At 35.5% G+C, this 18,726-nt stretch overlaps 1 protein-coding gene across 1 annotated transcript; it reads right to left on the reverse strand.

Annotated features, from left to right (window-relative positions):
• Positions 1 to 622: 622 nt before the first annotated feature.
• LOC133323131 (uncharacterized) lies at positions 623 to 961 on the reverse strand. Its single transcript, XM_061532086.1, has one exon. It carries the CDS (start codon positions 959 to 961, stop codon positions 623 to 625), a length of 339 nt encoding a protein of 112 aa, XP_061388070.1.
• Between the last annotated feature and the right edge of the window lie 17,765 nt (positions 962 to 18,726).

Consider the following 18,726-nt stretch of genomic DNA (forward strand, 5'->3'; position numbering starts at 1 on the left):
ATTTGGCACAAGCCACTTATTTGGCCCCATTGAAATTGGAGAATATCGGTTTAGATTTAGATATAGCTCTCATATATAGTTTCGCCGATCTTATGTGAATGATTCCCCAAACTTCCAATATTTGTCCGATTGAGACATACGAATAATACACCACGATTTCATACGAATAATACACCACAGACTCCAAGTCTGTCCGTTTTACATTCAATTTTTCATCGATTGCAGAATGTATGTGTAGAACATTTTTTTAATTGGTTCAAATATCTATGGAGATCGCACATTTTATTTCGCCCGATTCCATCTCAATGATCCTCCAAAGATGATATGTTTGTTCTATCTACAAATTATTGTATATATTAGCATATCTTGTATGTACCCAAAGTGGTGAAGGGTATCATATAGTCGGCTCCGTCCGACTTTTGATCCTTCCTTACTGGTTTCCTTTCATTTTTAGTTTATTTTGATTCCGTAATATTATTTGAACTTCTTTCATGGATGTTCAATCAAAATTAAAGGTGATACTCATTGATAAATTGAAACAAAAAATGAATATTTTTTTTCTAAAACACCACTTTATTTTCGTATATATAATGGATATTTTAATAGTTCTTTAACAAAAATATTAACGACCCCATCCATAACCTCCATGATGATGGTGATGATGACCACCCCATCCGCCATAACCGCCATAACCGCCCCAACCTCCTCCATATCCACCATATCCTCCTCCATAGCCGCCATAGCCACCCCAACCTCCTCCATAGCCACCATAACCTCCCCAACCATGGCGAACATTTCGATCTGCTGTATTTTCGTGATTCACTCCGACATCGTCGACATCCAAAAGGCTTATTGCTTTCCCAGCATTGTCTGCTGCGATTTCTTCCTTAGCACCTTCTAATGGCACGGCTGCAACAACAGCAATGATTGCGAAAAAGCCAAATATCCAAGTTATTTTCATTCTGAAGCTGATAATTTAAATCCTTCAAGATATTTGTATACGGAGTACTGCGAATGAAGTGTATAGATAACATTTCGTCAATATAGCTTTTATATATTTTTCTTGATTTGGTTTATTTTGTTTGATGCATCATTGGATTTAATCGGCATCGTAAGAGATGAACTTAACACGTGCAGAAAAATGTAAACACCACAAAACAACAATGAACTCAGATTGTAATTGGTTTCGAAATGAATAAGCATTTGATTTCGGAAATCCCCTTCATTCTGAGTAGAAACGGGTCTAAAAGTGTGTTTACTTAAATTGTTATTTGTTATTGCGATGCAAGAAAGGAAGAGCATCATCACATCATATGACAGAGAGAATTGTTGTTTATGCTAACAACATTAGAATTGGGAGTGTACACAGAATAACAACTGAAGTTACGGTGAGCCAATCCGAATCGAAAACACTCTATTTTAATTTCTAAGCAATATCTGTTTTACTTCTTTCAAATATTCGTATGTGTAAATGCCAATATTTTTGGTTTAAAAATAATTTTTGGTTTCGAACTCGATCTCATTTCAATATTTGTTTGTTGCGCGCAAACGTTATGGACTTTTCTTTTTCATGTATAAGAAAAAAATGTTGCTGAAATTTTTTGATAAAACTATATATGTATGTATTATAAATGTACAATATACATGTACAATTTCTGATTTCACATGTAATCTAGAAATTAGACTTAAAAATGTCATCATTATTGAGCGGCAGAAGAATCAGGTGTATAATCCTCAATTATCTCTTTTACTTTGACATGAATATCGCCACACATCGATTGGATGCTGCGTATTCTAATATTGTTATTCAATTTGTAATCAATTGAATCTGATATAATCTATCTATCTTCCAAAAATTTGAAATACCGTGATGAAATTTTGTACACAAGCGTTTCTTGTTTGCAGTCAGGCTAAGTTCGCTGGTGGGCTAAGTTGACATGTAGACACCCCACAAATTGTCCATATATATAGAGGATTTTTGATTTTTAACCGAATTGGCTATAATTTTATATTTTCAAATTTGATTGACTGAAAATTTTTTGTACAAAATATTAATATCCTTAAAAATATAAATATATCTATACCAATAACTGCCAGAAGTATACAGAGACGTCAAGATTCAAGGTACAGTACAGATGAACACTTAAATTTTAGTTATTTTTACCGATATAATTACTATGTTTTATTTCGAATCACATAGATCATTTTTCAATGGATTTTATTACTATAACATGTGTATGGTTTTTAATTTTGACTTACTGCCAAAAAAAATATAAAAATGGCTAGAAATAAATACAGTACTCCGATAAAATAGCTAATTACCAGAGATTGTGAAAATAATTTATCAATGAAAATGATTTTGGAGAAATATTCCATGAACAAATCAGTGATTTCTCGAAATGTTGATTTTAGGAAAAATCTTTAGAGTATCATAGACAGCAAAATCAAACAAAACCAGTAAGGAAAGTAGTAAAGTCGAACTGGGCCGAAAGGAAACTTGCCAGATATTAATTTATATTAATTTCAGTACGTTGTGTCAATCGGCCTAGCTATTCAGTACTCTAAAATGCGAAAGTATATATCGCTATATGATATATAGAAAACAGGAAACACGAATGTTTATTTTGTGTCCCATTTACCTTAAATCGGACGAAAATATACGTGGGAGCTATATCTAAATCTGAACCGATTTTCTCTCATAAATGCGACCTGTACTTTGTTTACAATTTAACATCTACTGACGGACAGACGAACGGACGAACGGACTGACGGACATGCATAAATCGACTCTGAAAGTGATTCTATGCATATTCTCAAAACGAACTATGTGTCTATCCCATTTCCTTTTGCCTGTTACAAAAATATGCAAAAAGACATAATACCCTATACCACAGTGTGGTGAAGGGTATAAAAAATCACAAACTAACAGCATAACCTCTTCCCAAAAGTTCAGAATGTGAGGAATATTATACCCAAGGATCAAATTGAGTATTTTATTAATGCAATGCCTCGTAGGTGTGCTGTCGATTATTAGCAAAATTTTCTTACAGAATAATTTATATTTCAAAATAAATTTTGCGTTTATATATATATATATATATATATAATTATTATGAAGAAATTGCCTCTATGGTACACAATTTCATACGAACCCACATTCTCGGTTTAAAAAAACCTACCAAGGTGTAAGGCAGGGGAGACTATAGTTTCGGATCTCGCCACTGATCTTCCCTTCCTTACCCTTTGGTGGACAATGCCATACTTCCCCCACTAATAAATATTTGTTTTTATAAAAACAACCGCCAACAGTTTGGTTCACGACCAAAAAGCCCTACAACCTGTAGAAAAGGTAATTTTATTTTGTTCCAATAAAACATCCAATAAAATAAATAGATTTTTACATAAAACGTACATATAATAATACTCCCAAAATTCGGCATTTCGAACATTTAATTTTTAGGAAAATATGTCACAAAAAAGTGGTTCTAGATTAAACCACTGGATTTAATCAAAAATCCATCTAGGGGTTTTCTTCTAACATCACAAGCTTTCAGATTTTGGGGGTTTAATGATGTATGAGTGATAAATTACAAAATTGGAGCATATGTTCCCTCATGGAAGACAATATCCGTAATATTTTCAAGAAGCTGTTGGCATTTATTCTGATATCAATTGTATTAATTTAAGAGGTCGTGAGATGCACTAAAATATTTAAAGGAGTCTACATATTCGTATATTGTTTAGTATTGTCATTATTATATTAGAGAATACAAATATCAAATTTTGCCCCTGATCGGGATATGATTCCGCAGAAAATTATAGTTAAATAATAGTTGTAGATTCTACAGCTCCGCTTATTGATATTTAGTTAATATTCAACTTTGCTATTTGAAATATACAAACTTTTGCTCTACAGTGTTATCGATAAGGTTACGCCTAAAGGTATGCTAAACAAAATATTGATTTTTATTACAGTGCACTACATTATCCACACATGTGTGAGGAAGCAAAAGATCGAACAACATAAATGGAAATAACACAGTTTTATAAGTCAATATAATTTCTTGACAAATGGGGAATATTTCTCCAGCGACGAAAATAAAATAATTATAAATTAAACTCTTCTGTAAGTTCGTTGAAGCTTCTATAAAAATACTAATATATATTTTTTTATAGAAAACAAAAGAAAATTTTACAGAAAAAATAGTGAAAAAAACTTTCAAATAAAATCATTTTTATTTTAATTTAACACATTTTTCAAAATATTGCTTATATACTTACTTCGCAATATTAAATTCACATTAAAAAAATCACATTTCTCAATTTTTAACAAAAATATTATATTTGTTATTTTACTGGGTTCTACATTTATCCCCAGAAATAACCCAAAGGTCGATGATATCCATATCCGTAGCCATATCCTCCATATCCACCATAACCTCCCCAGCCGCCACCCCATCCCCAAGGCCTATAACCCCATGGTCTATAGCCCCAACCGAAACCAAATCGGGCTTTGCGATCAGCACTGTTCGAATGACTATCACCGGCATCCGAGACATCTGGCAAACTGATGGGTTCCACTAAATCATCCACATTTACATCCTTGGCAACAGCATCCGTATCAGAAGAAGCTCTGTGATCAGCACTGTTCGAATGGCCTTCACCGGCATCCGAGGCATCTGACAAATTGATAGGTTCCACTAAATCATCCACATTTACATCCTTGGCAACTGCATCCGTATCAGCGGGTAATCCAAATACTGCCGCAGTACAAACGATTAACGCTACGAATATTATGAGCCTCATTTCAAACTGAGCTTACAAATTTATTATTTTTCCAAGGCCAAGCTCCGACGTACTATAGATGAGAACAAAATCTAAACTGAATCGTTTTGTGGAAGAAGGTGTGTATTTATATGATACCCAGATGCGAACATCCTCAGTCTTGGCTGCATTGCAGAACTACGACAAATATTTTTATGACGAAAATTAAGATGTTCTTTTTGTAGTTTTTGTTTTCATTTTCAGCAGAACACTGCATGCTATTAAACGCAATACTTCACCGAATGTTTTATTTGTGCATCGCAAATTCACGCCTTCGATGCCGCTGTCACCACTTTCATTTCCCCACCACCTATCTGTTATGGGATTGTTTTGTGGTTTACAGGGATTATTATTACTTTTTTGCAGTTCTCGAAATGGAATTAGCAAAGCCATGGTGCTAATTAAATTGCATCTCGAAATTATAGAGAATATTACGATCACTTAATTTTTACATTTTCTTCGAATATACTAAAAACATCCTCCACTAGTATTTAAAAATATTTATCGATGCTCATAATTGTAGGCATAAAAGCAAAGTATTTTATTGGCAACTACAATTAAATTTAAATTCAACGTATTTATCACCATAACATAAGTCATAAAAAATCTAAATGTAGCAATAAATATTTAACTTTTTGATTCAATGTTTTTTTTTTTTTTTTTTTTTTTGACAGAAAAATTTGAATAGGACAATAAAAAATAGCCCATCTTCCAAAACAAAAAGATAGCCATATCAAATAAAGTTAAATATCTGGGAGTCATCCTAGAGGGATATCTTAAATGCAAAGACCACATGCACCAAAAGGCGCTAATTTATCATTTCGGCGTTTTAAAGGCTGTCATACGGAAGATGATCATTACAGGTTCATGTCTTGACATATCTCCATATGAAGGTCCCGTCAAATTGTTGTTATTTTGGAAGTTTTAGCCGCCTTTTTCAAAGAAAAGGTACAAGGTAAAGGTATGAGGACTTGTACTGATACAATTTCAAGAAACAGAAGGACCTTTCACCTATAAAAAATGTATAGGTGAATTATCTCAAAGCTACAAAAAATGTATAGGTGAATTATCTCAAAGCTACAAAAATTCAATTCTTGTACATGGCTTATAATATACCCATTTATCTTTAAATTGTATATTTTGGACACCTTGTCAAATAATTTCATTGAAATTTCATATATTTATTCAAACCCACACCCTTTTTGGAAAAACGCGTTTAGTGCTTGAGAATCACACTTGCCGTTGTTTGATGATGGCACCATAAATCAGCTATAACTCCAAGAGAAGTTGATATTTTCATTTGAAAATTGAAAGGGACATTTTTTTTATTATTAAATAATAAAAAAAATCATATTAATTAAATCCAAAAATGTGGGGTGTCCTATTTGGAGATTCTTCCCTCCTGTCTTGCTTCCACCTACTTAGAATGAAGCCTATGGCTATTTCATATTAATTTTTTTATATAAAATTTTATCATAAATTGCAATCTTATTGGAATGAAACTTTAAAAACTCCCTCCGTGCCATATCGACATATTTCCCTACAATTGGAAAAACTTCAGAAATCGCAAAAAGTCACAGGAAAAAAATTTCAGGACAGGTAGTAGACAATAAATATATATACCAGTAAGGAAAGTTCAAATGTCGGACGTGGCGCCTATTTGATACCCTTCACAACTTTGGATACATACAAGACATGCTAATATATACAATATCCCGTAGATAGAACAAAATAAATGTGTGATCTACATAGATATTTGAACCAATTAAAAAATTAAAACTTCACATACGAACTTATGAACCTATTTCAGAACGCTGAGCAAATTTTTGTTTGGGTCGAACAAATAGTAAGTTTGTCTCCACCGATTTCAAATCAATGTGGACTTAAGTCTGTACGGTGCGCAAAATTTTGTATCAATCGGACAATCATAGGGATTATGGTGCACAATTTACCAACAATCTGACGAAACTATATATGGAAGCTTATCTAAATCTGAACCGATTTTCACAAAACTTCGTACACATGAATATGGACTTAATTCAGTACCCTGTACAAATTTTTGTTTCAATCGGACAAATATTGGGTTTTTGGTGCACCATTTAGATAACATCGGGCGAATATATTACCAACTTTTTATATTCCATTTTCAAAAAATCCGCTTTTTTGTTTTTGTAGCACAAATGTCCTGACTCCGAAACCGTTCGCGATCAAATTTTTGGTGGATGCGCGCAAAAGTTATCGAGGATTTAATTTTGGCATAAGAAAAAATGTTAAAATTACGCCGTTTATTATATTGACCAAAAACGTTGATATAGATCTTCCTCCGTAAAATAAGAATATGAATATATTATAATAATCGCGATAAAGTTGTACATCTTAGCGAAATATGAGAAAAATAAATATATATAGCAGATTACATCAATATTTTCATTATATTAATGACATACACACACCTAAAAATTAATATAAAACCAGTAGGGAAAGTAGTAAAGTCGGACTGGGCCGACTATATGATACCCTTCACCACTTTGGGTATATTCAACATATGTATCCTAAGATGTATCCTATCGATGCACCAATTACATAAAACCGGACGAAAATATATATGGGAGCTACATTTAAATCTGAACCGATTTTCACGTCATTCTAAACTTAATTCAGTACGCTATGACAAATTTCGTGCAAATGGAATGATTTTCAAAGACTTTGGTGCACCATTTACCTAAAATCGGGCGACTATCTATATATATATATATATATATGGGAGCTTCATATACATCTGAACCGATTTTCATGAAACTTGGCACACATTATTATAGACGCAAATCAGCACGCTATGCCAAATTTCGTGCAAAGATATATAGGGCCTTAAAAGCACCAATTACCTTAAATCGGATAAAAATATATGTGGAATCTATATCCAAATTCGAACCGATTTCAACGAAACTTTTCACAGGTTGGGTTATACTAATTTCAGTACGTTTTTATACCCTTCACCACACTGTGGTACAGGGTATTATGTCTTTGTGCATATGTTTGTAACAGGCAAAAGGAATGGAGATAAACCCATAGTTACTTTTGAGAATATGCATAGAATCACTTTCTGAGTCGATTTACACATGTCCGTCTGTCCGTCCGTCCGTCCATGTATTTTTGTGAACAAAGTACAGGTCGCATTTACGATCCGATTTGGATGTGTCAATTATTTAAAATCAATCGATCTATGCAATATTAGAACTTTGGTACATTATTTACATTAAATCTGACGGAAATATATATATATATATATATATATATCTTAATCTGAACCGATTTTCACGAAACTCAGCACACATCATTCCAGGAAACTTGGCATAAAGCACTCTAGGCTCTATTAAGTACGTTATGCCAAATTTCGTGCAAATCGAAATATATATAGGGACTTTGGTGCATCACTTACATAAAATCGGACGAAACTATATATTGGAGCTATATCTAAATCTGGACCGATTTTCACGAAACTTGGCAGACATCACTCTAAGCTCAATTCAGTACGTTATGCCAACTTTCTTGCCAATCGAAAGATATATAGGGACTTTGGTGCACCATTTACATAAAATCGGACGAAAATATATATGGGAGCTATATCTAAATCTGGACCGATTTTCAGGAAACTTGGCAGACATCATTCTAGGCTTAATTCATTACGCTGTGCCATGTTTCGTGCAAATCGAAAGATATATAGGGACTTTGGTGCTCCATTTACATAAAATCGGACGAAACTATATATGGGAGCTATATCTAAATCTGGACCGATTTTTACGAAACTTGGCAGACATTATTCTAGACTTAATTCATTCAAATTTCGTGCAAATCGAACGACATATTGGGACTTTGGTGCACAATTTACCTTAAATCGGACGAAAATATATATGGGAGCTATATCTAAATCTGAACCGATTTTTCTCAATTTCAATAGGGTTCGTCCCTGGGTTAAATAAGTGAACGGTGCCAAATTTCATCCAAATCGGATCATAAATCCGACCTGTACTTTCTTCACAAAAATACATGGACGGACGGACAGACGGACGGATGGACGGACAGATGGACATGCGTAAATCGACTCAGAAAGTGATTCTATGCATATTCTCAAAAGTAACTATGGGTCTATCTCCATTCCTTTTGCCTGTTACAAACATATGCACAAAGACATAATACCCTGTACCACAGTGTGGTGAAGGGTATAAAAATACTAAAATGCTTAATTTCAGTTTCTTAGTTTAGCAAATGCTTAAAATGGGACACTTATTTACGAAGGTTTATATGTGGTATATATATATATATGAACCTATTTCGATCGAATACGTGTGCTGTGACAATTTTCATATTCAGTCCATAAATGCGATCTGTACTTTAATCACAAAGTTGTGTAGAATATACTTATTATTTTGTGGAGTTCCTCGGAGTGTAGTTTCGGTGCAGTTATTTACCTCAACTTACCTTAATAATGAGCATTCGTTGGGAAGATGGGTTGAAAATCATATCCAGTATCCAGCATCAATCTCTGGAGCAGATTACTCAACGATCAGATGTTTTTCACTCATCGCCACTTATTGAACATGTCCAATTGAGCCGAAGCGATTGTTATATGTTGGTATTTGCCATAGATGATAACCTCCATTTAACAACCAGATGTAGACAAGATTTAAGGGACCCCCCCCCCCCTTTCTCGGTGTCAATTTTTTTTTTTTTTTGATTTAATTGGAATCTACTCTAATTCTAGAATGTTCCTACAAAATTTCAAGTGAAAATCTCAAGAACTCTTGAAGATATAGCCGATTTATTGTGCAGCATCAAGTGACGGCTAAAGGGCTTCTCAAACTTTAAACGCGTTTTTCTCAAAACGAATGGCGGGCACGATAACTCAAAAACTAATATTCCAATCGGTTTCAAATTTTGACACGTTTCTCTGGGAGTGTGTAGCTCTCGTATGAACTAGGATAAAACCAATCGGTGAAGATCTTCCTTATTTTTTAACATAGTTTGTGGTAAAAAATAGGCGATTTTCCATAAAAAATTTTTCAAATTTCCGCCATTTTGTTAATTGTTGTGCGAAGTCAATAATCCTAGCCAGACATGTCCTCTTTCTAACACAGTTGGAATTTTCGGATTCCGATGTTCCAGTGAGGAGTTATCATGCCCGCCATCGAAAATATGGACTTTTCTTTGAACCCCAAAAACAACAACAAAACAACAACAACAAATTTTGGTAAATTATTTTTCTTCCTTTTTAAATCTTCAAATATATATGTGCCAAGTTACAAACCTTAACAAGCATTGGTATTCATTTACCAGCCCATTTAAAATCTTGAAAATAAAAAATCGAGAATGGGGGGGTTCCCTTAAAGTTGTCATTGGAGACCTGGCGTGATTTCACTGAAGTTATGTAATTGATTGTATTTTTTCCATTATATGGAAGGAAGAGGAAAAACTTTTAATAAATATTTCATTATCACTATAATTCACTTTTAAAATAGAACAATAAATTTCGTTTTAAACAAATACATTTTATTTTTTATTTATTTTCACATTTCAATAAAAATTTAAGACTAAATTACCATGGTCCCCAAGGACCATAATAACCTCCCCATCCAATACCCCAGCTCTTATAGGCACCCCAACCCCATGGCCTGTAACCCCAGCCCCAACCCCATGGTGCATAGCCCAAACCAACAAATATTCCACGTTCTTTGCGCTGGGCATCATCTGCCTGAATTGCACCGACATCATTTACATCGGATAGGGTGACAGGTTTATCATTCCTTTCTTCGTTTACATCCTTGGCAACTTCGGGATCCACAGGTACGGCCACTGCTGCAGCAATAACAACAAACAGGAGCGACAATATAAAAATTCTCATTTCGCTTATTTATTTTAATTAAGAAATTTGAATTAATTAAATAATATTTGCTTTCTGTTTATTATACTTTGAAGTGTTGCTGTGAACTGGATCAGTTACGGAAAGAGTGCAGTTATATATATTAATCGTATAAAGCATGACTGTTTTCACGAACATCGGCCAATATTTAGCGAGCCAAATGCACCCAAACTTTTGTGTGGAATTTGTCAAAATTTTCATGGCGTATATATTTACTTCTGAAGTACGTAGACTGGCGAAGTTGACAGTAAATCCAAGAGGAGTTATGGGAGTTCTTCTTAAATACTTACATATGTCTACGTATTCTGATATTGTTTAGTATTAGTATTTCCACATTAGAAGGTATAATTTTTTTACGGTTGTGGTCAAGGACTCCACCAATAATTTTCGATGATTATAAGATGGCATTTCGGAGATGAAATGGACCGAAAACTTTTTTGTCTGGTCTAGTCGCCACAATTACAAGCTAAACATCACAAATTTTCCATCTGGCCAACTAATCAATATTTGTGAGATTCGGGTAAAAGGAGCTGTTGACCTCTAATTGGTCATGAGAGTACAAACATCGCGAAATATTGCCCGGGCTCGAAATATAAATCCGCAGAAACTTAGAGGTCAGGGTAATATACTATACTGCTCCGCTCACTGGTTTTTATTTAATTTGAACCTATAATTTCTCAAGCAGGCCTCTTTAAAATGGCAAGTGAAAATTTTAAAACCCCTTGTAGATATAATCAATTTAATCAGGTGGCAGCGAAAGCGTTTCTCAAAACTTTAATGAGTGTGAAACAAAGTTTTTACGATTGGCGTGCACAATAACTCAAAAACAATTAGTCCGATCGGTTTCAAATATTAACACAGTATTTTGAACATACGTAGCTATCGTATGAACTAGGGTAAATCCAAGCGGTGGTCGAAAATAGACAATTTTCCAAAATATAATATTCATAAGTCCGCCACTTTGGTAATTTTTCAGCGAAATCAATAATTCTAGTTAAACCAGAGCCAGATATATATATATTTTCTAATTGCTTGGAATTCATATGTTCCAGTGATCGGCAATCATGCCCGCGGTCGAACAGAAGAAATTTTCTTTTTAGGGGGACCTCACCCATTCTCGGTTTCAAAAAATTTAATTTTTTATTTTGATTTAATTTGAACCTACCTTCTTCAAGAATGTCCCTATAAATTTTCAAGTGAAAATCTCAACAATTTTTGAAGATATAGCCGATTTATTGTGTTAGCATCAGGTGACAGCAAGAGGGCTTCTCAAACTTTAAACGCGTTTTTCTCCAAACAGCGTTTTTGCGAATGGCGGGCACGATAACTCAAAAACTAATGATCCGATCGATTCCAAATTTTGCGACGTTTCTCTGTGAGTGTATAGCTATCGTATGAACTAGGATAAAGCCAATCGGTGATGTTCTTCCTTATTCTTTAATTTAGATTGTGATCAAAAATATTGTTTTTCAAGTGTTTTTCAAACAATTGGTTTGTAATTCGGTAACAAAATTCCGTAACAAAAGCATTAATGTTCGTCCATTTAGTTCCCATATAACCCCTTTTGTATATTGAAACAAGTAAGGAAAGTAGTTATGTCGGACGGGACCGACTATATGATACCCTTTACCACTTTGGCTATATTCAAGAGATGCATTCTAACATGAAATTGGACTAAATTAAATATGTGATATGTGTCAATATATAGTAATTATACATCCTTATGTCCGTCTGTCTGTTGTAATCACTCTAGCCTTTAAACTTTTGTCGGCAGGCAGATGAGCTATATCGCTATATATAAAGTTACCCCCAATTTTCGATATTTTGTGGTTCTTGAGCGTGCTATTCAAGCGAATGTGTTGAAATTTGGTACATGTCCTCGGTAAACTATACCAAATTCTATTTCATTAGAGCAGATATAGAGTCGTTTTTGTGCACTGGAATAAAATTATGTAAATCGATTTGTTTTTGCAAAATAGTCAGGCTGAATCCCAGTTTGTTGTTTTTATAAACGACGCAGGCACGGTTAAACTGTTTGGTTTGTTGCTGTATACAAGCAACACCAACAAAGTCGTTGTGTGCATTTGTCGCGATGTGACAACACACAACAGTGGGAAAGGTGTGGTATTGTTTGTAAATGCCTTGTTAACCTCGAAGTGAGGCTCCAGCGAAATTCTCATGCAGTTTATGTCGTTGGTCAGCAAAGTACTTCGCTTTGTTACAAGAGACATTTGGGTATGAAAGGTTTTTTGTATAGAAGCAATAGCTTCTGGGGAGAATAACCCAACAAAAAAACTAAGGGAACTGATGAGGATCAGTAGCTTGATCTGAAACTATAGTCTTCCCTGCCTTACCCCTCGGCAAACAATGCCATACATTCCCCACTAATAAATAGTTGTTTTTATAAAAACAACAAACTGGGATTCAGCCTGACTATTTTGCAAAAACAAAATACAAATGGTATCCCAAATAAACCGCCAACACTACGTAAATCGATTTAAATCAAACTATTTATTATGCTACAACACAGGGCGCTGTTCAAAATTTAATCTCAATTGAACCCCAGTTCATTATTTGGTGCACAATTGACATGAAGTCAGTAGAATATATATATATATATACGCAATATTGTAGGCTGAACTTAATACTTTGACATAACACATTTTAGGCTATACTAACTTTATAAGGTAGTGCAAAATTTGGTGTCAATCGAACAAACATGAAAAGTTTGGTGCGCCATTCACTAAAATATAAATGGGAGCTATATCTATATCTGAACCAATTTCATCCAAACTTACCAGACGTTATTTCAATACTATGCGCATAATTTTGTGTAAATATGACACACTTTAAATTGTTAGAGCACCATTTACTTAAAATTGGGTGAAAGTGTATATAGAGGACCTATTTCTAAATCTGAACGGATTTCAATATAAGATAAGATAAATGATCTGTGCCAAATTTCATCTCATTCGGTTAATAAATGCGACCTACACGTTGTTTTCAAGAATCACTCAGATAGTGATTCTATGTATATTCTCAAAAGGAACCATGGGTCTATTTCGTTTAATTCCGAGGCCCACCCTGAGTACGTCTCTGGTGTTCAGTTTTGGGAGTAAAAAAATTCACACCAACTGGGCTGAGGAATATTATGCCGGCGATACTGTTATTGTGTTTTTCTTGCCAATGTTTGTTATTCCACAAATTCCGTTGGTATACTGTATACTGAGGGCCATGGCCTTTTTTATGAGACAGCATTCGTTAGGATGATTGAGCTTTTATTTTCCGCCATATTCATAAAATCATATCGCCTCCATCTGAAGCAGATTACACAATGATCAGATGTTTTCCTCCCATCGTAATAAACCTTTCATTATCACTAATATTAACTCTTAAAATATATGACAATCAATTTCGTTTTTATACAAATACATTTTATTTTATTTATTTTTCATTACACTTCAAGAATATTTAAGACTACATCACCATGGTCCCCAAGGGCCATAATAACCTCCCCATCCAACACCCCAGCTCTTATAGGCACCCCAACCCCATGGTCTGAAACCCCAGCCCCAACCCCATGGTCTATAACCCAAACCAACAAATATTCCACGTTCCTTGCGCTGGGCATCATCTGCCGAATTTGCACCGACATCATTAACATCGGATAGAGTGACTGGTTTATCATTCATTTCTTCGTTTACATCCTTGGCAACTTCAGGATCCACAGGTACGGCTACCGCTGCAGCAATAACAACAAATAGGAGCGACAATATAAAAATTCTCATTTCGTTTATGTTTTTTTAATAAACAAATTTTAATTAATTAAATAATGTTTGTTTTTTGTTTTATTAATAAATATGCTTTGAAATGTTGCTGTGTACTGGATCAGTTACAGAAAGGGTGCAGTTATATATATGAATCGTAAAAAGTTCAAAATCCAAACCAGCCTCTTATTTACGTAAATGAAAATTATAATATACAGGTTTTTAAATAATATCAAAATTTTGACCACAATAAGGTCAAAAAAATATTCTGCATGTTGACGTACATATGTCAGTAACGGTCCGTGTGACGAATTTGTAGGTTTTAGACTTCAAAAAGTTGTAATACTCAAAAACGTCATATACATGTATAACATGTAATAAATAAATCATAAAACAAAACGGTGCATATTTGGCCAAAATCGGAGATTCCGAATCATGTTAAATAAAGTCCTATAGTTTTCTCCCAAAGAACATAGACCAGAGGCGGTATAGCCAAGAGGAGACCTTTCAAATAATGCTAATTATATGTATGTGTGTACTCGGATGTGGGAGTTATATTTAAATACTTTTAGGTGTCCACGTATACTGAAATTGTTTAGAATTTGCCATTACCACACTAGAGGTCGTAAATGTCACGCCAATCATTTGAAATTCTACATGAAGTTCTAGGTATGATCAAGGACGACGTATATAACTTTCAGTGATGATCTGATGATGATTTAGAGGATGAAATGACCGAAAACTTTATTTTTTGTCTAGTTTTCTAGACGGCACAGTAAACGGTAAATATTCACTCCGGAAAAAATGATTCGAAAAAGATGCCAGAGTTGACTTCTAATCCCCAAAGAGGGTGCAAATATCGCGAATTATTGCCCTGACAATATTACAGAGTTAGTTTTCAGTAGTAGTTGTGTAGGGTATCATACACCGTCCTTTCGACTATACTGGTCCGCTCACTGTGTCTTGTTTGTAACAGGCAAAAGGAAACGGGATAGATACATGGTTCCTTTTGGGAATATTCATAGACTCACTTTTTAAGTCGATTTATGCATGTCCGTCCGTTTGTCTGTCCATGTGAAACTGTAAACAAAGTACAGTTAGCATTTATGATCTGAATTTGATGAAATTGAAAAACCTGTTCAGATTAAGATATAGCTCCCATATATAATTTCGTTCGATTTAATGTAAATGGTGTACCAAAGTCCCTATATAACTTTCGATTTGCACACATTTCCATAGCGTACTGAACTGTGTCTAGAATGATATGTGCTAAGTTTGGCACAAATTGCGTGTATCAAGTTTGCTTTTAATCGATTTACATTAATTTGTACCATCGTAAGGAAACGACTCTAAATCTGCCCGAATGAAATGAAATTTTGCATAGGTTGCAGAATGGCATATGTATGGATTGGTGTTAGTCGCTTCAAATATAGATAAAAATCAAATATTTATGTTCGTTCAATTTCATGTCAATATTCCTTCGAAAAGCGACGTCTGCTAGGATACATATCCACGCCTCCGAACCATAGTATGCTAAGTCGACATAGCAGGTTTTAAAGTTCTTTACGTTTTTAGATACTACGGTCCTTAATTTAAATTCACTGAAATTTTGGTAATCATCGGCCAATCCAAACCAAAGTTATAAACAAAAATGTACTTAGCATGACACGTACGATTAAAGAAACTTCCATACTTTTAAAGCTTCTATTGAAAAACTCACTTTTCATACTATGGTTCAGAGGCGTCGATACGTAGAATATACCAAGTGGTGTAGGGTATCATATAGTCAGCCCAGTCCGACATTACTAGTCTCCTTACTAGTTTTCAATTCAATTGACCTATTTAAGAACATATCATTCTCACAATTTGATTATACTCTACTGTATTCAATAAATATTTCTCTATTTCAATAAATATTTTGTTATTCTTCTTATTAATCATTTTACAGCTTAATAAGGTGTGGCGTAGGGGATGATAGATACCAAGCAACGCCTCTGATTGACTTTAGAATGACGAAGCCCAGGCTTATCTTGGTCCCTCTTTCATCTCAATTGTGGACACTGACCTCCCCGCGGTGCCACCTGGGGAGCTATTCTTATCACCCGATGAAATAGTGAGCTAATATGTGCCGCGAGTTCACCCATAAGAACTATAAAAAAATGGGTTGAGGCGTCGGGTTAGTTGCCCACTCTCGGAAAACCCAACCTACTATGAAAAAGCAAAGAAAAAGAAAACCAAACCCTCCTAATGTTGACGACCCCCGCAAACGTATAAAGGACCACGATCTGCGAATCTGCACTTGGAATGTGCGCACGTTGTACAGAACAGGGGCAGTGTTCGCTTTGGCGAATATACTCAAGAAGTACAAAGCCGATATTATTGCCTTACAGGAAATGCGATGGAAAGGGACAGGCGTAAGTAAATCAGACGATTTCGCCCTGTATTATAGCTGCCATGAAACGAGACATGAATTTGGCTGCGGATTTATGGTCAACAGGAGAATAAAAGACCTTGTCTCCAGATTCACTCCAGTAGATGAGCGAATTGCTATAATCCGTATAAAAGCGAAGTTCTTTTACATCAGTCTTATTTGCGCCCATGCTCCGACCGAAGAAAAAGATGAACAGACCAAAGACATATTTTACGAGCGCCTATGACCGTTGCCCTGGCCATGACATTAAAATTCTGCTAGGAGATTTTAATGCAAAAATCGGAAGGGAAAATATCTTTGGCCCCACCGTCGGAAAATTTAGCCTTCATGAAGAAACATCCGACAACGCCATGAGGTTGATTGACTTCGCGGCAGCAAAAAACATGGTAGTTAGCAGCACCAGATTCAAGCATCTCGATATACACAAGGCCACCTGGATTTCTCCTGGTCAAGTCACGAGAAATCAAATTGACCATGTTGTGATAGACGGAAGGCATTCATCCAGTGTTTTAGACGTCCGATCGATCCGGACCATTACCTTGTGGCAGCCAAGGTACGTACCCGTCTTAATGTTGCAGCAAAGGTGCGATCTAATACAACACGGAAACTCGACGTCGAAAAGCTGCAAACACAACAGGTAGCCGAGGCCTACTCCGCTCAACTTAGTATAGTATAGAAGCACAATGGCAAAGAATTGCCCACTCCCTACAAACTGCAGCAAAAAGAACAATTGGGTACCAAAAACCACCACAAGAAACCCATGGTACAATCAGGAGTGTCGTAATGCTACTGATGTGAAAAACGCAGCGTATAGGGCAACCCTGCAGACAGTAGCAACACGTAACGTGATGGAGAATTATCGGGAGAAAAGGAGAGAGGAGAAACGTGTCAGAAACGTCAGAAAAAAGAAGAAAGAACAAGAAAAACGTGAGCGTGAGCAAATCGAGATGTACAGGAGTCAGAATGAAGTCCGGAAATTTTACCAACGAATAAAACACCAAACCGAAGGCTTTGGTGCAGGCACATCCTCCTGTAGAGATGAAGAAGGAAACCTAGTGACAGATACAGACAGCGTGTTGAGGATCTGGAAGGAGCATTTCGAAAAGCTACTAGTATCAAATAGTGGCGATGAAGGAGATACCCCAGAACCAATAAGAGATGATGGTATAGAGTGTATACCACCTAGCCAAGATGAGGTCATAAAAGCAATTAATCGGCTCAAGAACAACAAAGCAGCAGGAGCCGATGGGTTACCAGCCGAACTATTCAAGACTGGTGGCCAGATGCTGGTCAGGAGCATGCACCAGCTGATTAACACAATTTGGCTAGATGAATGCATGTCCAATGATTGGAACCTCAGCATCCTGTGTCCCGTGCACAAAAAAGGAGACAAGACGATATGTGCCAACTACAGAGGAATAAGTCTCCTTCCCATCGCATATAAAGTGCTATCCAGTGTGCTGTGTGAACGATACGGCTATGCAGGATAACTTTAAGTGGCACAAGGTCAGCCGTTAAAGTAGGAAAAGACCTATCGGAGCCCTTCAATACCGAACGAGGATTCAGACAAGGTGACAGTTTGTCGTGTGATCTTTTTAACATCCTACTGGAAAAGGTCATACGAGACGCAAAGGTGAACAGAAATGGCACTCTGTACAGCAAACAACATCAGTTACTCGCCTACGCCGATGACATCGATATAATGGGTCGAACATTGCGAGCGGCCATCTTTGAACAAATTGAAAAGGAGTCTGCCAAAGTGGGTCTGGCAGTAAACGGCGAGAAGA

The sequence above is a fragment of the Musca vetustissima genome, unplaced genomic scaffold (genome assembly GCF_032173495.1).
Source record: "Musca vetustissima isolate MV318-11 ecotype Yass unplaced genomic scaffold, APGP_CSIRO_Mvet_v1 utg52245, whole genome shotgun sequence".
NCBI classification, from domain to species: domain Eukaryota; kingdom Metazoa; phylum Arthropoda; class Insecta; order Diptera; family Muscidae; genus Musca; species Musca vetustissima.